Here is a 17,971-nt window from a genome sequence, read left to right as displayed (position 1 = left end):
CTTGTTGCTTGCGACAGTTTCCATGAGATTAAGCTTTAATTACTGGATCTCCAATATAATCCTGGAGAGTTGGCAATCCTATTTAGCCACAAGATTGACTCCTTCCTGAGATGAGAGACTCTCCATGTGGCCGAGCATCACTTGCCTCTTTATGCTAGATCACTGGACTATGGACTTTTCAACATTTTCTCCTTTAGGAGTCTTATATAAATTTGTAAAGTGATTTTACATTACAAAGCTTCTATCTAATTTTGACTTGATGTTCAATGGTGTTTTGCTCAATTGCCTGTTGGCATCATTCTCTTTTCAGACGATTTGATCACCGGCCCAAACCTGATCCATTCTGCCAACCCATCTACCCATTCTGCCCCACAGGCTCTCCTATTGGAGAGATTCCTCAGATGAAAGACCAAGATACTATAGAAGTTTATCGGCTTCAGGCTCCTGTTTGGGAGTTCAAGTACGGAGATCTGCTTGGACATTTTGTGAGTACTTTATTAAATATCTTATTTTAAGAAAAAGTTTTTGTTTTGTAGTGACCTAATAAATGCGCTCTACGTGAATTTGCAGGGCTATCCAGTGCAGATTTTTGCAGTTGTTAGAGCAAGGATAACTTTTATAGTTATGTTATTCCAAGATGACTTAGGAAGTATATTGTCATTCGCATGTATATATAAGTATCCATGATGCCAAATCATTCATATATAAATAAAACAAAAATAAAAACAAAAAACTGCGGATGCTGGAAATCTAAAATAAAAAATACCTGGAAAAACTCAGCAGGTCTGGCAGCATCGGTGGAGAAGAGCACAGTTGACGTTTCGAGTCCTCATGACCCTTCAACAGAACTAAGTACAAATAGGAGGGGTGAAATATAAGCTGGTTTAAGGGGGGTGGGGGAGAAGTGGGGGTGGTTGTTGGGACAAGCAAGCAGTGATAGGAGGAGATAACCAAAAGGTGTCACAGACAAAAGAACAAAGAGGTGTTGAAAGTGGTGATATTATCTAAAAGAATGTGCTAATTAAGAATGGATAGCAGGACAACCAAGATACAGATAGCTCTGGTGGGGGTGGGGTGAAATAAGACTAAAAGGGCATAAAAATTATAGATTTAAAAATAATGGAAATAGGTGGGACAAAAAATCTATATAAATTATTGGAAAAAAAAACAAAAAGGAGGGGGAAGAAATGGAAAGGAGGTGGGGATGGAGTTCAAGATCTAAAATTGTTGAACTCAATATTCAGTCCAGAAGGCTGTAAAGTCCCTAGTCAGAAGATCAGTTGTTATTCCTCCAGTTTGCGTTGAGCTTCACTGGACCAATGCAGCAAGCCAAGGACAGACATGTGGGCAAGAGAGCAGGGTGAAGTGTTAAAATGGCAAGCTACAGGGAGGTCTGGGTCGTTCTTGCGGACAAACCGAAGGTGTTCTGCAAAGCGGTCGCCCAGTCTGTGTTTGGTCTCTCTAATGTAGAGGAAACCGCATTGGGAGCAACGAATGCAGTAGACTAAGTTGAAGGAAGTGCAAGTGAAATGCTGCTTCACTTGAAAGGAGTGTTTGGATCCTTGGACGCTGAGGAGAGAGGAAGTGAAGGGGCAGGTGTTGCATATCTTGCGTTCGCATGGGGAGGTGTCCTAGGAGGGGGTAAGGAGTAGGCGGTGACGGAGGAGTGGACCAGGGTGTCACGGAGGGAACAATCCCTACGGAATGCCATTGGGGGGGGGGGGGGGGTGAAGGGAAGATGTGTTTGGTGGTGGCATCATACTGGAGTTGGCGGAAATGGCGGAGGATGATCCTTTGAATGCAGAGGCTGGTGGGGTGATAAGTGAGGACGAGGGGGACCCTATCATGTTTCTGGGAGGGAGGAGAAGGCGTGAGGGCGGATGCGTGGGAGATGGGCCAGATACGGTTGAGGGGCCTGTCAACTACCGTGGGTGGTAAACCTCGGTTAAGGAAGGAGGAGGACATGTCAGAGGAACTGTTTTTGAAGGTAGCATCATCGGAACAGATACGACGGAGGCGAAGGAACTGAGAGAATGGGATGGAGTCCTTACAGGAAGCCAAATCATTCATCACTGCACTAACAATGTATCATCTCGGAGCACATGGTGAGATGTGCAAAATACATTAGATGTCAGCTCCAGTATCTGTGTTAAACAGTGTGATTATTTTGAACTTCTGAGAACCACAAGACAAGACAAAACAGTAACTGTGGCACTAAAATGGGCTCCAACTTTTAAATTTGGTGCCCCGAGTTCTTTTTCTATCCAAATTGTCCGAGACGTCTTTGTGCGTGAGGAGTGCTGTGTGTTTCCACGATCAAGTTGGAAGAGGCAACTAGCATTTACTGAAGCTCCCAGTGCTAGACTGGATGGGGTACGGTACGTGTTAATGTTGTGAGCAGGAGTATAGTGGAGACCATGTACTTGTGTTTTGGTGAGTGGTGGCTGCCCAAGTGCCATTTATGAGGGGGCTCTTGATCACTTTCTGTGGCAGTTTCTACTGTTGTAATTGATTAACATCACGTCATTGAATTGCAGTCATGGATGGATCCCTGTTTTTTTTCCCAACACTTTATCTACAATCTGTGTTAAAATGCATAAATGAAAATGAGCTATGTGAAACAGTAGGGCAACACAACATGCAGATTAACCTTCTAGAATATTAATCAGATTGCAGGTGGAGTTTTATAACGTGCTTAATGAGGCATGAACGTTGACAAATGTAGGACATATACCAAGAATTTGAATGGCATGTTCATTCCTACTTTGCAGTATTGCCTGCCTTCTTCATTTAGATTTAAAGTGTTCCAATTTACAACAACAAAAATGCAAACTTTCTACAGAATTCTCAGCCTGGTTGATACTGGATAATCGCTTATTTAAAAGTACATCAAGGGAATCCTCTAAATAGCTAGAGTCCAATTAGTTATTATTTAAGACTTATATTGGTGATAAGAGATGATCATTGATTTGGGCTTTTTCCCCTCTGGTCGCAGCACATCATGCACGATGCAATTGGCTTCCGGAGTACTTTGACAGGCAAAAACTACACAATGGAGTGGTATGAACTCTTTCAGCTTGGGAACTGCACCTTCCCACATCTTCGACCTGGAATTGAAGCTCCTTTCTGGTGCAATCAGGGAGCTGCCTGTTTCTTTGAGGGAATAGATGATTTACATTGGAAGGAAAATGGTTCCTTGGTAAAAGTATCTGAAATAACTGGTAAGTTTGTTCGCTAACAAACCATAATGTGCGACAATCAATTGGCTGTTCAGAAGGTCACTTTCATTAACCTACACTTGAAAGGATTCACGTGATTAAAGAATGATATTTAGAATAGGTTCATTAGTGAACATAAAATTAATGTCCAGCTTAAAAGCAATAAAAGGTCAACACTGTTTTAAAATGCAAGCATAAACATTCATTTTAAACTGCAGTTCCATCTATTAGGACAAAATTGCCATTTGAAACAGCAACATTGGAGAACACTTGGTAGAATCAATATTGCAAAGTGTACAGATTGTTCATATTTATGCTGAACTCCACTTTCCCAACTAATCTCTGCTGATGTTGAGGAATATTAAACTGAGTGAATTTAACCTAAATTGCTTAAAAAAGCAGATGAAATCTAGGTTCCTTCCTCATTCTTTGAATCTTGCGAAGCCCCTGATAACGGACAAGGACACTGGCAACATGCAATTTTTGTCTCCGGTTCCCTTGTTAGTCTGGAACATACCTTGAGAAAGCACAACTGGATTTTGGAAAAAGTCTGGCATTTTTGTCACTCTTAAGAGCTCATTGAGTAATCTTTCTACATTTCTGGGAGGGGTTAATAGTGTGGCAGCCTCTGGATTTCACCAGGAAAGATTTACTGTTGAGTGTGCTAAGTTGGAGCTTTATGCTGCTTACAATAGACTTGTTTGTGCACGTGTTGTTTATCTGTTCTATGGGACTGTCAGGTACTGGGAATACCAATAGCACAGCAGCAGTACACAAACCTGAAAGCAGTGGCATTATGTACTTGCCTTAGTCTTAAAATCAGTTGTAGCTGAAGGTTCGCATGCTGGAACTGCTGCTGCTCTTGTGTGCATTACTGCTGTCAATTGCACTGAGAAATGTTGTTCCTGTACATTTGATGCTTGGAAGATCAGCAGTAACAGTGGGGTACAGTGTAGCCAGATTGCATATACAGCTATCTGGCCTCCAGTTACAGCAATCCAGTAGAAAATCTCAAATCTTAAAGCAAAGGATTATGCATGATTTCAGTTTGTTTATATGATTCTCATTACAAGTCGTATGTCCCAGTAGCTGTTCTGATTTTGCAATTTGATATCGTTAAACATTTTGATTTAGATTTCTCAAGTATTCATGAATATACATGTATAATTATAGGAAGTTAGTTTTAGTATCGTGTGTAACACTTTTTATCTGTGCTTAGGTGAAATATTCAACAAACTGGCCAAGTGGGTGAAGGAGGATAACAGAACTGGTATATATTATGAAACATGGACTGTTCAATCTGATCCTTCTTCGAATGCTACAGTGTGGTTCAAATCTTATGACTGTTCATCATTTGTATTGAGAACTTACCAGACCTTGTTTGAATTAGGTGCGGTCTTTAAGAGTCCTATACAAACCAACTATACCAGAATATTCCTGTACAGTGGCGAGCCGACATACCTTGGGAATGACACGACTATATTCGGGCCACGCAGTAACAAGACTCTAGCAGGAGAAATTACTACTTTTTATTCTCCATTTAGACCACCGCATTCAATGAAAGAACTGATATCGAGTCTGTTGGAAATAGTTGATAAGGTTATAGTGGAGAAAACCTTTTACCTTTACTTTAATTTTGAGTATTGGTATTTGCCAGTAAAATGGCCCTATGTTAGAATAACCTATGAAGAAATACCTCTGCCATCCAAACAAAATAAATCAACAGGTGCTTAGCAACATGCCCAGAAGAAAAAATCGTTTGTATGTTAATTTGTCTGTAACATTGCCGATTTTTGCAAGTGCAGTTATTTAATATTTTAGTGAAACAGACCCCCCTGGAAAACAGCAGCTAAGACTGTTGATTGATTAACTGTGTCAAATGGAGCTGTATAAACATCTGCTTCTGAATAGGATAAGAATTTATAGAGAATTACATTTAAACTGTGGTGGTTAAATACACCATGAGCTACACTGCTGGGTCTGGAAAAGGGAGGAAGCGGAATCTTGTCTTGAAAAACAATGCTTCGAGAATGGATGATGGATGAACATTCCCAAATGCACATAAGACATTCCCAACCTCATTGTACACTGGCTGGGTTAGCCATGGGATCAACCAGCATCAGTATGAATTCCCAAATAAAGTTGCAGCTGTTCTGCATCAGCTCAAGATTCAGAAGGTAACGCACAGTGAATATGCACAATTAGTTTGACTCAATGAACTTTGACTTCTACAGGACGGTATAAAGTTCACACAGATAATTTGCATTCCTTCTGTAACTGTATGTTGTGTTGAATATTTGCCAATTTACATTATATTATACATTGAGCTATGAGGGTTAAAACTTAATTGTCTAGAGTTACTCGAGTAGTTAAACCTCCATATCACTAAAATGTTAATATTTTAACATTGGACTCCAACACTGCAAATATCGCACAAATTCAATATTCTGTGTGGTTAAAGAAATTGAATAAGTACAGAATAAACTGAGTCAGGATCTTTTATTTATTGCAAGCACCCTACTGTGAGATGAATAACCAATACTTGTCTTCATTCCATGTTTCACCAGAGCTCCAGTAAGAGCATGACTACTCACAATTTACAGCTACAATTACACTAAGGAATATGATTAGAGTGAAGGAAGGGTGTGTACTTGTATCAACACCAACCTCACCCCCAGGTGCATCAACATAATCCCAGATGCAAGGCGGATCCAAGATGTCAAGGTAGTTTGGCATCTGCAGTGGACAGCTGATAGTGTTTCTCAGCTTTTGCCCTTTGCTATGTCCATGCATCCACCAAAAGTATGAAATAATCGTAGGTGTTGGCTTCCATGTCACAATGGATGTTGTTTCGTCCTTCCAACATCTGTCCACTGACCATGAGAAGGATTGGATAGGATTTGAAATAAGAGACGCTAGATCCAAAGAGGATGCCTGAGCAAAGATCAATCTCCTTTTCACTGACGAAGCATTGGCTAGGATACATTTGATAAACAAGATAAGAATCATCTCACAATCATTGAATTTCCTACTAATTCTTAATGAGTGAGGGACTGTACTATTAAGTGTCTCAACCACAGACATTCTAAGTAACACTTTTAGAGCACAATCTAAACAGTGTAATCACAATTTCAGTAAGACTGCACCCAGATCTATCTATCCAGTTCCAGCCTTAGCTGAGGGCCAGGCCCTCGCACACAAGTACACTGAGGTTGCTGAAAGCTGATTCTTATAATGATGCTACAATGACTTTCAATTCAGTTCAAATTCACTCAATTGATATGCCTTTGATGTATAAAAACTGAGCAACAGTCAATTGAAACCATTGATTGGCCTGTTTCCTTGTAGTAATTATTTGAATACCTTTTCGGTTGAAATTAGCTTAATTCAGTAATCTTGAGGCTCTGGCGACCAATAATTGATTGCACTATTCAATTACGCTTGCCCATGGGAGATTTTACGTTTGGGTTTATGCAAATGAGTTTGTGTGGAAACTCAAACGCAACTTCAGTCTCCAGTACATTTCAGGTGCATTTTTCCAATGGTGCCTCAAGCAGAAACTCCAAACCAAGGTCTCTGCTAGTTCCTGATTGGTCAGACGGTGAAACCTATTGCCCTGATGTTAATGATGCTCACCTTTCTCATACAAACAATCAGCAGGGCAGAGCTCCCTGGGCTGGCATTATCAGGAAGCAACACCCAAACCTATGCCAAAATTTCTTGTTCTTGCAGCAGAATGTAAAAGTCCAGCCAGATAATAATTTAGTGTAAAAGTGCCCTCTGCTTTTGTTATATATCCAATAGATCCAATTTCATTCTGACTGCCAAATCTCTCTACAGCACGTTAAATTAACTACTCAACACTACCAATAATACTGTTGTTCAGTGGGTTCTAAAGAAGACAGAACGCTTCACAGCCCTTCATGACCTATAAAAATTAGATTAATTTTTGTGACTTTACATCACTGACTGGCACACAGCAGCGCGAAAAGGTAGTTTCACAGTTCTCCCAGTTATCCAGCTGGCTGTCATCATTTTAACAACCAATTATAAGGTAATTTAACTTCAACATCACTGAAAGCTCACAAAGCTTTTAATCAAGTTATTAATTTAAGGGCTTAAAGCAACATAATGTCACCACTATGGAACTATGCTCCATTCCTTGTAGAATACTTTACCTGGGTCAAATGAATTAAATTTCAAGACACCATGAAGAGATTTTTAAAATTGCCTGTTCTAGAATGCAACAATTGCAGCCCAAGGCACAATAAAATTGATGATGGTATCTGAATTACTGAAATGTCATGGGTTAGAGCTCGATAAATTAATTGAGAAGTTTATTATGCTTTCTCCACACTTTTGTGATTTTGAATTCCAGTACTAGGATCATGTTTTCTAATCTCTTTGAAGAGTGTAAATTCAAAGGAAACACATGCATCTGAAATTTTGTGTTCAGAACCTGGGTAAGGAAATGTGTGTTCTATGCTCTTTTGATGAGGAAGGGGATATGCAAATGAGCAGCAGGGTGTTTGGGTGAAGGTTTCAAGGAACTGGTGAAAAACATTGAGGATACGTTGCCTTTTTTATTGTTCATGGGATGTGAGCACCACCAGTTATTGGCAATCCCTAACTGCGCTTGAGAAGGTGGTGCTTTCTCCAACTGCTGCAGTCTATCCACAGTGCTGTTACAGGGGCATTCCAGGATTTTGACCCAGTAACAGTAAAGGAACAACAATATAATTCCAAGTCAGAAAGGTGAGAGATTTGGAGGGGAACTTCCAGGTGTTGGTGTTCCCATGTGTCTGTTGCACTTGTTCTTCTAGATGGTAAGAGTCATGGGTTTGGAAGGTACTGTCGAAGGAGTCTTGGTGAGTTGCTGCAGTGCATCTTGTGTATAGTATACTGCTGCCACTGTGCAGGGCGTGCCAATCAAGCAGGCTGCTTTGTCCTTGATGGTGTTGAGCTTCTTGAGTGTTGTAGGAGCTGCACTCAGGTAAGTGGAGAGTATTCCATCAGTCTTGACTTGTGCCTAGTAGATGTTGGACAGGCTTTGAAGAGTCAGGAGGTGAGATATATGCCACAGAATTCCCAGCCTCTGACCTACCATTGTAACCAGAGTAATTATATGGCTGGTTCAATTAGGTCTCTGGTTTATGGTGCCACTATCAGCTGTTGATAGTGGGCAATTCAGTGATGGCAATGCATTCAATGCCAGGGGAAGATGATTAGATTCTCTGTTGTTGGAGATGATCATTGCCTGGCCTCATGATAGGGGAAAGGTCATTGCTGAAGCACCTGAAGATGGATGAGCCTACAATAAACCCTGAGGAGCCCCTGCAGTGATGTCCTGGGGCTGAGTTGACTGGTCTCCAACAACAACCATTTTCCATTGTGCTAGGCGTGATTTCAGCAAGTGGAGACTTGCCCAACTTCCATTAACTTCAATTTTGATAGGGCTCCATGAAGCCACACTCAGTCAAATGCCACCTTGGTGTCAAGGGCATCTCACTTCTGGAATCAGCTCTTCTGTTCAATTGTTTGGACCAAGGCTACAATGAGGTCAGGGGTCAAATGGCCCTGGCAGAACCCAAACTGAGATTGTTGAGTAGATTTTGCTGAGTAAATGTTTGATAACAATTTCACCTTCCCTCACTTTGCCAATGATTTAAGAGTAGACTGATTAGACATTAAGTGATCAGATTAGATTTGTTCTGCTTTTAGTGGACAGGACATAACCAGGCAATTTCCCACATCAAGTAGGTGCCAGTGTTTTAGCTGTACTAAAACAGCTTGGTTAGTTTTGGAGCACAAGTCTTCAGTACTACAGCCAGGATGCTGTCAGACCCATAGCCTTTACAGTATTCAGTGTATTCAGCAGTTTCTTGATATCACAAGGAGTGAATTGAATTGGCTGAAGACTGACATCTGTGATGCTGGGCACCCAAGATGGAGGCCAAGTTGGAACATTCACCCGACACTTCTGGCTGAAGGTGGTTGCAAATACTTCAGCCCTGTCTTTTGCACTCATGTGCTGGCCTCTCCTACCATTGAGAATGGGGATGTTAATACAGCCACCCCCTCCAGTAGTTGTTTAATTGTCCACCACTATTCATAAGTGTCTATGACAAGATTGCTCTAGATCTGTTCCAAATCTATCCCATTTAGCAGTGGTAGTACCACACAAAACCACTGCAATACTTTGCGAAGTATAATCATGGACCAATCCAATGGAAATACATGGTCGCCAACACCCTCTTAGGGCATGGTACCTGAAAGGGAACGAGTGTCACACAACACAATGGAAAGCATCCTCAGTGTGAAGACAGGTCTTCATCTTCACAAGAGTTGTGTGGCGGTCACTCTTACCAATACTGCCATGAAGATGCATCTGCAATAGATAGATTGATAAACATAAGGTTAAGTAGCTTCTTCCTTCTTGCTGGTTCTCTCACCAACTGCTGCAGGCCCAGTCTGGCAGATACATCACTCAGAACAAAGTTTGGCTCAGTGAGTAGTGCTGCTACTGAACCATTCTTGCTAATGACCACAAGTTTCCACCCTGAATACATTTTGTGTCCTTGCTACCCTCCATGATTCCTCTAAGTAGTGTTCAACATGAAGGAGCACTGATTCATCAGCTGAAGGGAGGGCAGTAAGTAGAAATCAGGAGGTTTCCTTGCCCATGCTTGACCCGATGCTATGAGACTTAATGGGATTCGGAGTCAGTCTTCAGGAATCCTAGGGATGGTGACAGAGGAGCTTGAGGTATTTAAGTTATGATTCAGTGAGTATGATATTAGTCTGTTGCTAGACTAGTCTGTGGGATAGCATGAATGTAGGACAAGAAATGGCATAAATTATTTACGCCAAATTTCCTTAATCTTTTGCATTGTAAATATGCATTGCGCTGCAATATGCCATTTCTTTTGGGTGCAAATTGACAGGAAATTCAGAGCCATCACGTCAATCAATCATTTTTCTCATTTTTCTTTTACTGCATTACATTTCCATGACTGCACCACAGCTCTATTTGGCACTGTGACCTATATCCAAGCATAGATTTTCCAAACAGCCCTAATCTTTCTGGCACCAGTGTGTTCTGACTAGCTGTACAGAGGGGCTTAGAGTAGGTTGGTTGATCTGCTAGATCAGCAGGTAGCTCGCTGGACAAATAACAATGGAGATCTGAGCTTCCACCATTGTTAATAATTTCCTGATGCTCACGTCACAAAATGAAACAGCTCAACATGCCAGAGCTGCTTCCAGAATCTGATGCCGTAATAATAAATCATTTAGTTCCTTATAATCACGTATTCTCCATTTAACCAAGTATCCTCTAGCTCAACTATTAATTCTTTGCAAAAACACTAGAGCTTCGTTAACAAATTTTAGCTTGTATGGTTTGTAATTTAATAGTCTACACTGTTAATCTGAGTCACATGTGAACATGCTGTGAATACCACCAAGAGACGATGCAAACCATTCTGCGCAAGAGCTGATGAAGTATCCTATTATCCAATATTCAATAGAATAGCTACTTAACAATAATTTTCCTTTTTAAAAATATACTTTCAATGACAATACAGAGGATAGCTCTACAATTTTGTGCTGGTAGGGATTTTAGAGGATGGAAAAAAAAGTCACAAGCTGCACACTTGACCTTTAAAGACATCCTCATTGAACATCACTCCCTGCTGGCAATGTCGAATTGTGGAATCACCCCTAATGTTAGATAATGGACTTAATTTTATATCAAACCATCTGCTCTCATTTTCACAAGTTTCAGAAGTTCCATGATAGGCTGATTAATTGTGTACCTGTAGCGAAAGATGATATACAAGTAATATGATATAAATTTCAGTATATGAAAACAAATGACAAAATGTTAGCACACAGTCAGAATTTAAAGGTGGGATTTTTGGATCATTATCAAAGCAGAACAACAAGTTTTTCTAAGTGCTGCCACAAAATTGTAGAGATATTTTCATGACAGTTAACATCCCAGAAATAACTGCACCATACTAAGAAACAGATGGGAGCAAAAATATTAAGTGTGGCACAGATTGGATTTACACATATGGGGTAGAGTTACTGCTTTGGGCTCAATCGACCATCCAGGCACAATTTGTGCTCAAAATTGCATTACCTCTCCGAACTGAATTTTTTATTCGAAGTCATTTGCATATCAGCAAACTTAAAATCTTCCTTTAACCAGCACAATCGGACAGCATTTTAGAATGCAATTGTTCATTTTCTTGTATTAAAAATATTCTGACATATATTTAAGAGTCGTAATGCAGCTGAAAATGGGTTTCTCACAAATAAGCATTTTTAATAAACGTGTAGTCGACTAACTGAGCACACCGCGATATCAAATAACTAATTGATTTTAATGAACAATATAACCATTTACTAGTTTCATTGGTGTGGTAAGTTTTAGTAAATTACGTTAAGATTCAAAAGCCTCAAAAGCTGTCTATTAGTGCACTTGGCGCCCAAAGAATATTAATTTTAAGAGCCTTCTTGAGCTGTGCTGATCAACTCCATCTGGGGTGAATGGCTAGTTTATAGTACTACATTTTAAGCTAGCACAAAAGGCTGCAGAAACTCAATTTGTGTTGGACATAATTAGCACTTTAAATCACTTGATCTTTCACACTGGTTGATTTTGGTTGGGTTGTGTTTAAAAAACCAACATAACCTCTTGGAAACTCCAGGCCAAAATATGTAGAAAATAACCTGCTACATGTTGGGTCAAATACACTGAAGGCTTCATTGCTGAATGGAACAAAAGTAGACTTAAGCATTCCTTAGTATTTTCTGTTAGTGGAAACAGAACAGTGGACAAATTCCATTATTTGACAAGCTGTGACTTGTGAATTTATATCACCGAATGCAAAATTATACATTTAAGTATTATAAGTCAGTCTGACATTCTGCACATTGTTACTGCTTAGTGTAGCCAATACTTTAAAATATTTTATATTTATATTTTTCAAATGGAAGTTTGCAAATGACATGAAAATTAGTAGGGTGGTAAATATTGAGGAAGAGAGCCGTAAACTGCAGGAGGATATCAATGGACTGGCCAGGTGGGCAGAGCAGTGGCAAATGGAATTCAACCCAGAAAAGTGTGAGGTAACGCATTAGGGGAGGGCTAACAAGGCAAGGGATTACACTACGAACGGTAGGACCGTGGAAAGCACTAAAGATCAGAGGGACCTTGGTGTCCATATCCACAGATCCCTGAAATTAGCAGGGCAGGTAGATAAGGTGGTTAAGAAGGCATATGGGATACTTGTATTCTACGCCATGGCTAAAAAAGACAAGAACAGGGAGGTTATGTTGGAACTGTATATGTCAATGAGCACTGGTTAGGCTACAACTGGAGTACTGTGTGCAGATCTGGTCACCACATGATGGGAAGGATGTGATTGCATAGGACAGAGTGAGAGATTTACCAGGATGCTGCCTGGGTTGGAGGGTTTGAACTATGAGGAAAGATTGGATAGGGTGGGGTTGTTTTCCTTGGAGCAGTGAAGGTTGAGGGGGGACCTGATAGAGGTATATTAAGATTATGAGGGGCATAGATAGGGTGCATAGGAAGGCACTTTTTCCATTAGTAGAGGAGTCAATAACCATGGGGCATAGATTTAATGTTAAGAGATAGAAGGCTAAGAGGGGATTTGAGGATTAATCTTTTCACCCAGAGGGTGGTGGGAGTCTGGAACTCACTGCCTGAAAGGGTGGTTGAGACAGAAGCTCTCATAACATTTAAGTAGTATTTACATATTCACTTGAGTTGCCATAGCCACCAGGGCTATGGGCCAATGGCTGGAAAATGGGATTAGTGTAGTCATATCTTTGTTGACCAGCGCGGACACGATGGACCGAATGGCCTCCTTCTGTGCTGTAAATGGCTATGAGTCTATTCCATGTAAACGGCCTTACAATTGCGGTTGGACAACGCAATGTTGGGGGAGTGGGTTGAAATAGTTTCACATAGATGTCAACCAGAACACTAATCCATACATCAATCAGACACACTCGGAATTTACACTTCTTTGCCCACTTAGAACAGAATAGACAAGTTGTGGAATATGATTGATATTTCATCCTGAATGCTGAGCATAGTTTACCTGTAATTGTTCCTTGATCTTTTTCAGTCCAACACTGGGGATAAGTTCTAAACCATGAGTCTTCCAAATGCGTTTTAACATTCGGCGTGCTGCTAAACAATGCACTGGCTGGAGAGGGCTGGTGGAAGGTAACCACTGCAGCTGCAACATACATCCTGAAACAAGTCAATGAGCACCGAGTGTTTGACATTCCACATTTAGCAATACACAATATGGGAAAACAGTGTAATATTAAAGCTATTCCAAGTATGAGCAAATCGTTTGCCAACTATTCCTCACTTGCAGAGGAACAGTGCTCCCATTAAGCAAGTAGCTTTCAAATGCTGCATGCTCAAATTTTAGGTACAACGGTAATACAGTTTCTTGCAAAATAAATTTGAAAAACTCAAGTTATATATTTTGTTCGATTGCAAGCCCGTTAGGTATTTGAAGCGCAATACAAATCCCAGGTTCAGGATCAACTTTCAGGTTTTTCAGTTGAGTGATTCTTCAGATACAAGCTGGTCCCTCGTTTGCAGGCCTGTTCCTCGACGCATTGGCTTGACTTTATCATCGGTCATAACTAAGGATGTTGTAAATATGAAGGCTAATGAATTGGGCAGTTTCTGAATCTTAGAGAACTTGCAAATGCCCAACATCTCAAATACATTGAAATTAGAGCCCCACAATGGTTGGAGAAAAATAGAACCAATAATCCACTAAATAGGAAGGATGGGAATAATGTAAAATTTAAGTCCTGAAATTTACTGTAAGATACAAAATGTATCAGTTAGCTAGATGCACAGACTGCTGCAAAGTATCAAGACTTCCCTCCTGCCCAAAAAGAATACAGGTCTGACTTGCTTGGAGAAAAACCAGCTTTTATCATTGTAATGTGCATAAAGATAACGAAAGAACATTGAAATACGCTGTTTAGTACTTTAATAAACATGTTTCGTCTAAGTAAAAGTCCTACTCATATATGGTAAGTTTACAGCATACAAGGCAATTCCAACTACTGCAATTTAAAAAAAACCTTGAAACTTGTATGACAAATAGACAAAGCCTGATATTTTTCCTTAGCAGAGATGGATGTTGCTTTGAGGTAACTGTGCAAAGACTGAAGTTCTGATTTACTTTAGAAATGAGAAATGATATTGCCCCTGAAACATGAAGATAATTATTAAAAGTTACCTGGGCCTGCTTCGCAGAAGTGAACAAATCATTAGCACAAAGCACTCTTCTGAATTAATGCTTCAACTCCTGTTTCTGACTAAAATGCAAACAGTATTTCTTCAGGCTTCACGAGGCTTATATATGCACACATTGTGACTGAATGATTTTCCATTCACACAACACTTTTCACTGTATAAAAATGTACAGCGGTTTTATTGACATATACATTCCATATGTTTACAGCTGCAAGATAGGAGGCACACCCAGTATTGCACTTCATTAAAATTTCAGGCTCAAACATAACCCCTAAAAGTTTAAATGAAAATTGCAGTGTAATGGTAGCGACTTTGTAATACACCTAACACTGATACCATATATACATTATGATATTCATAGACAACAAGCCCTAGCACATCCTCAACAGTCTATCAAATGAACAAGAATATACTCTCAACCCGTGACGTGGTTACAATTTCCAAGAATACTGTACAGGGTTACCCAAAAGTCGTACTCTGTGTACTTGTAGCAATTCTTCAATTGTGTAATTTGGAAGCTGTCCTTGTCCATACATCCCAATTCGCTTTTAGAAAAAGCATCTTCTGTCAAGGTACCGTGTAGGTGTGTGATGCCTTACAGCCGAGGATTACAACGGCAGCATGCAAACACTTCACAAGTTTAAAGCCTTTTGAAAAACTTGAGTCATTTACAGCAATAAGTATGTGCACAAAAATTAAGTTTTTTTTTTTCCTGTGCACAGCGTTGTTCTTTCATTCCAATGATAGTGCTTCAATCCAATTTGCTGACTTCAGTTCAGAAACTGAGAACAAAAGGCTGGAAAATCCGAAGGAGCTTCTCTGCTGCACGTTTAGAATGTATGAGCATTTCTGCAGACACCACAACCCAGAGCAAATTCCTCACCAGTGGTTGGGTGGACAACATGAAGAGGGCACTCCGCTCCCTCAAGCTGTTTTCCTTTAGGACCTAGAGGAGAGTGGATGAAATGCAGTTGTGAGACAGGTAGATAATCATTTATGTCAAAATTGAAGGGTGATAATTAAAACTTGAGTTTTAATATTTTTGAATGCTCTTGGAACAGATGGGTAATGCCATCTCACCTCTATCGTTTCAACTTCCCTTTTCATCACAATTTATTCTTCCCTTTTTATTATTCATACTTATGGTCATTCTTTCTCTGGCCTTTGTCTCTCTTGTTCTTCCTAAGCTGTCAATGTCATGTCCTCTAGATGCTTCTTCATCTCTGCATTGTATTGAAATCAGGACTCTGCAACATTTACTTAAACTGCTCCTTTCCTAGTTCTCAGAACTGAGGGACTTCTTACAGTTGTCCCTTCTTTTCTTCCTACAATCTACAGGCTTACAAAACCTAATCTTAGTCATCACTTAATTAATCCAATCTTTTCTTCCACTCTTTCGCAAGCTTAAAGTCAGCTCTTTATCCAAGTCTCTTACTGATTAAAAGATAAAACCACTGAATTCATAATTTTCAGTACTTTCTAAAAGAGTGCTTAAAATGTGATTACATGATCAAGGGTAAAATGGGATGAAGAAAATATCAGGCAAATAACAGTGGGCAATCTTTTGGGAAGTATGAGACTTTTAAGCTCATCGAGTTTTATATACAAACACAGACATGCCAGAGGAAATCTCCTCTCAAATCCACGTTCAATTTTCTCTCCAGCATTTTCCCACCCTAGGTGATTAATACTGTGGTATAGTTTGAAAGCCAGCAGGTCCCTGGTCCATCGTTCAAATCATAATTTTTCTCAAATCAACACACTTAAGCAGTGATGACCATTATTGCCAAGTTTGACTCTGTCCACATATGCATTTCCAGCAAGTCATTACTTATGTACTTTATGTTGTGGAGCAAGTTGTTACTCTAATCAGATGAGAACAAATAAATTACCTGCAGGACAATGGGGGAGTTCCTCTTTAGGAATACTCGTCATTCTTTGGAAGTCATCATGGCAAGCATTACAGAAGTGTGTTGTTCCGAAGCAAAAAAACACAGCCACAGAGCAGCAATACCGACACTTATACTCCAGAAAGTCTGTACCATGTTTGGGGCACATCTGTTGAGGAATATCAACATGTCACTTTAGGGTAATACTAACAAATTGCATTCTTATAAGGCTGAAAATTGTAACTTCAATTTATTGATTTGTTACTAACAACGGGATACATATTGCTGCTTTTTAAAATTAAAGATGTTACGTATGGTTTTATAGGGGATGATGAGGTGGTCTGTTCCAGACCTCTGCCAATGGCACTGTTAATCCAACCTCTAGGCTGAAGTGGTGCCTGCCCTGACCTCACCATAAATAGCATTGTGGTTTAGGGGAACTTGTACCATTTCATGACTTCACTTCCCCACCAACCACCAGCACCTCACACAAAGACCAAAAATAGAGTATAATTTTGTTCATCTTTTAAAAAAAACTCACTAAATGATGACCTACAATGTATTTATTCCAATGGATTTCTAATGAGTTAACTTCCAAACAAAGTAAACAATTTAAATGACATCACCATCAAGAAATCTCCAGAATCAATACCTGTGCTCTAGAGACATCTGAGCAAGCACCACAGATCAATTCCCGTGGGTCATAGTCGTCACCCTGCCCTGCTTCAGCATCACATCGTGCTTCACCACCAAAATAAGCCTACATGAGAGACAAGAATTATTTTTGCAGCTAGTTGTATTAATGTAGGCAAAAATATAAGGCTTTCAGCTCCAGTATACAATTAAAACTAAAGATATTGTCATTTAAGTGGACATCTGGTTTTGAGAATGGAAAAGCCTACAATTGACTTAGTCCATTTCTCAACGGCATAGAAAGTCTGTTCCTCCCCTCCGAGCAAAATCCTAAAAGCGTTGACTGTTTTATACAGCCTTCAAGGTGATTGTGTAACTTTTGTGCAGGAATGTCACAAAACCACAGGCTTTGCAAAGCACTGGCCTGGCAGATGCTGCCAATTTTTTTTAAAATTGCACTGAAAATTTTGATTCTATGGTTAGTTACATTAATACTCTTGCTTAAATATTGACATGGCTAAATGTGAAGCTAGGGAACCACCCCTCCCTCCACAAAAGTAATTGAGCTTTTGAAGAGCTGCTACAGGACTCTCTCCAGGCTACAAAAAACTAAACTACAATGAATTCCAGTAAAACCAACTATTAATAAGTGATAAAAGAAAGGTATTCTGGTGTTTAAATTATCTGTTGTTGATCTCTACATAATGCGTATTAGATGTTCAACCTCTAATTATGAGTTTATAAAAAATGAAAGCAGGTTAAGACCCTAAATTGCTACCTTCAAAAATATTTAAGATTACCGCATGCAAACAGACAAGTTCTTTTATGAGTTTATCTTTGCTGCATTAGACTACCAGTTTCTTAGTTTGTCTGTATTTATCAAATGTGGACTTTCTCTCCAT

The 17,971-nt window shown here is 39.8% G+C and overlaps 2 protein-coding genes across 17 annotated transcripts in view; one reads left to right on the top strand and one right to left on the bottom strand.

Annotated features, from left to right (window-relative positions):
- Positions 1–5,698, top strand: part of cln5 (CLN5 intracellular trafficking protein) — an 11,448-nt gene extending 5,750 nt beyond the window's left edge. Inside the window, exons 2-4 of the mRNA XM_041198980.1 lie at positions 311–485; positions 2,996–3,221; positions 4,438–5,698. Coding sequence (XP_041054914.1) covers positions 311–485; positions 2,996–3,221; positions 4,438–4,952 — 916 coding nt within the window. The 3' untranslated portion in view covers positions 4,953–5,698. The remainder of the gene's footprint in view (positions 1–310; positions 486–2,995; positions 3,222–4,437) is intronic.
- An 8,997-nt stretch (positions 5,699–14,695) lies between these two features.
- Positions 14,696–17,971, bottom strand: part of mycbp2 (MYC binding protein 2) — a 189,401-nt gene continuing 186,125 nt past the window's right edge. For all 16 annotated transcript variants that reach the window (XM_041198963.1, XM_041198964.1, XM_041198965.1 and 13 more), the window contains 3 exons: positions 17,089–17,196; positions 16,440–16,605; positions 14,696–15,493 (listed from right to left, as the gene is read on the bottom strand). In XM_041198963.1, the coding sequence (XP_041054897.1) occupies positions 15,378–15,493; positions 16,440–16,605; positions 17,089–17,196 (390 nt within the window). In that variant the 3' untranslated portion in view covers positions 14,696–15,377. The remainder of the gene's footprint in view (positions 15,494–16,439; positions 16,606–17,088; positions 17,197–17,971) is intronic.

Source organism: Carcharodon carcharias, chromosome 11 (genome assembly GCF_017639515.1).
Source record: "Carcharodon carcharias isolate sCarCar2 chromosome 11, sCarCar2.pri, whole genome shotgun sequence".
NCBI lineage: Eukaryota > Metazoa > Chordata > Chondrichthyes > Lamniformes > Lamnidae > Carcharodon > Carcharodon carcharias.
This window is presented reverse-complemented; position numbering and strand designations above follow the sequence as displayed.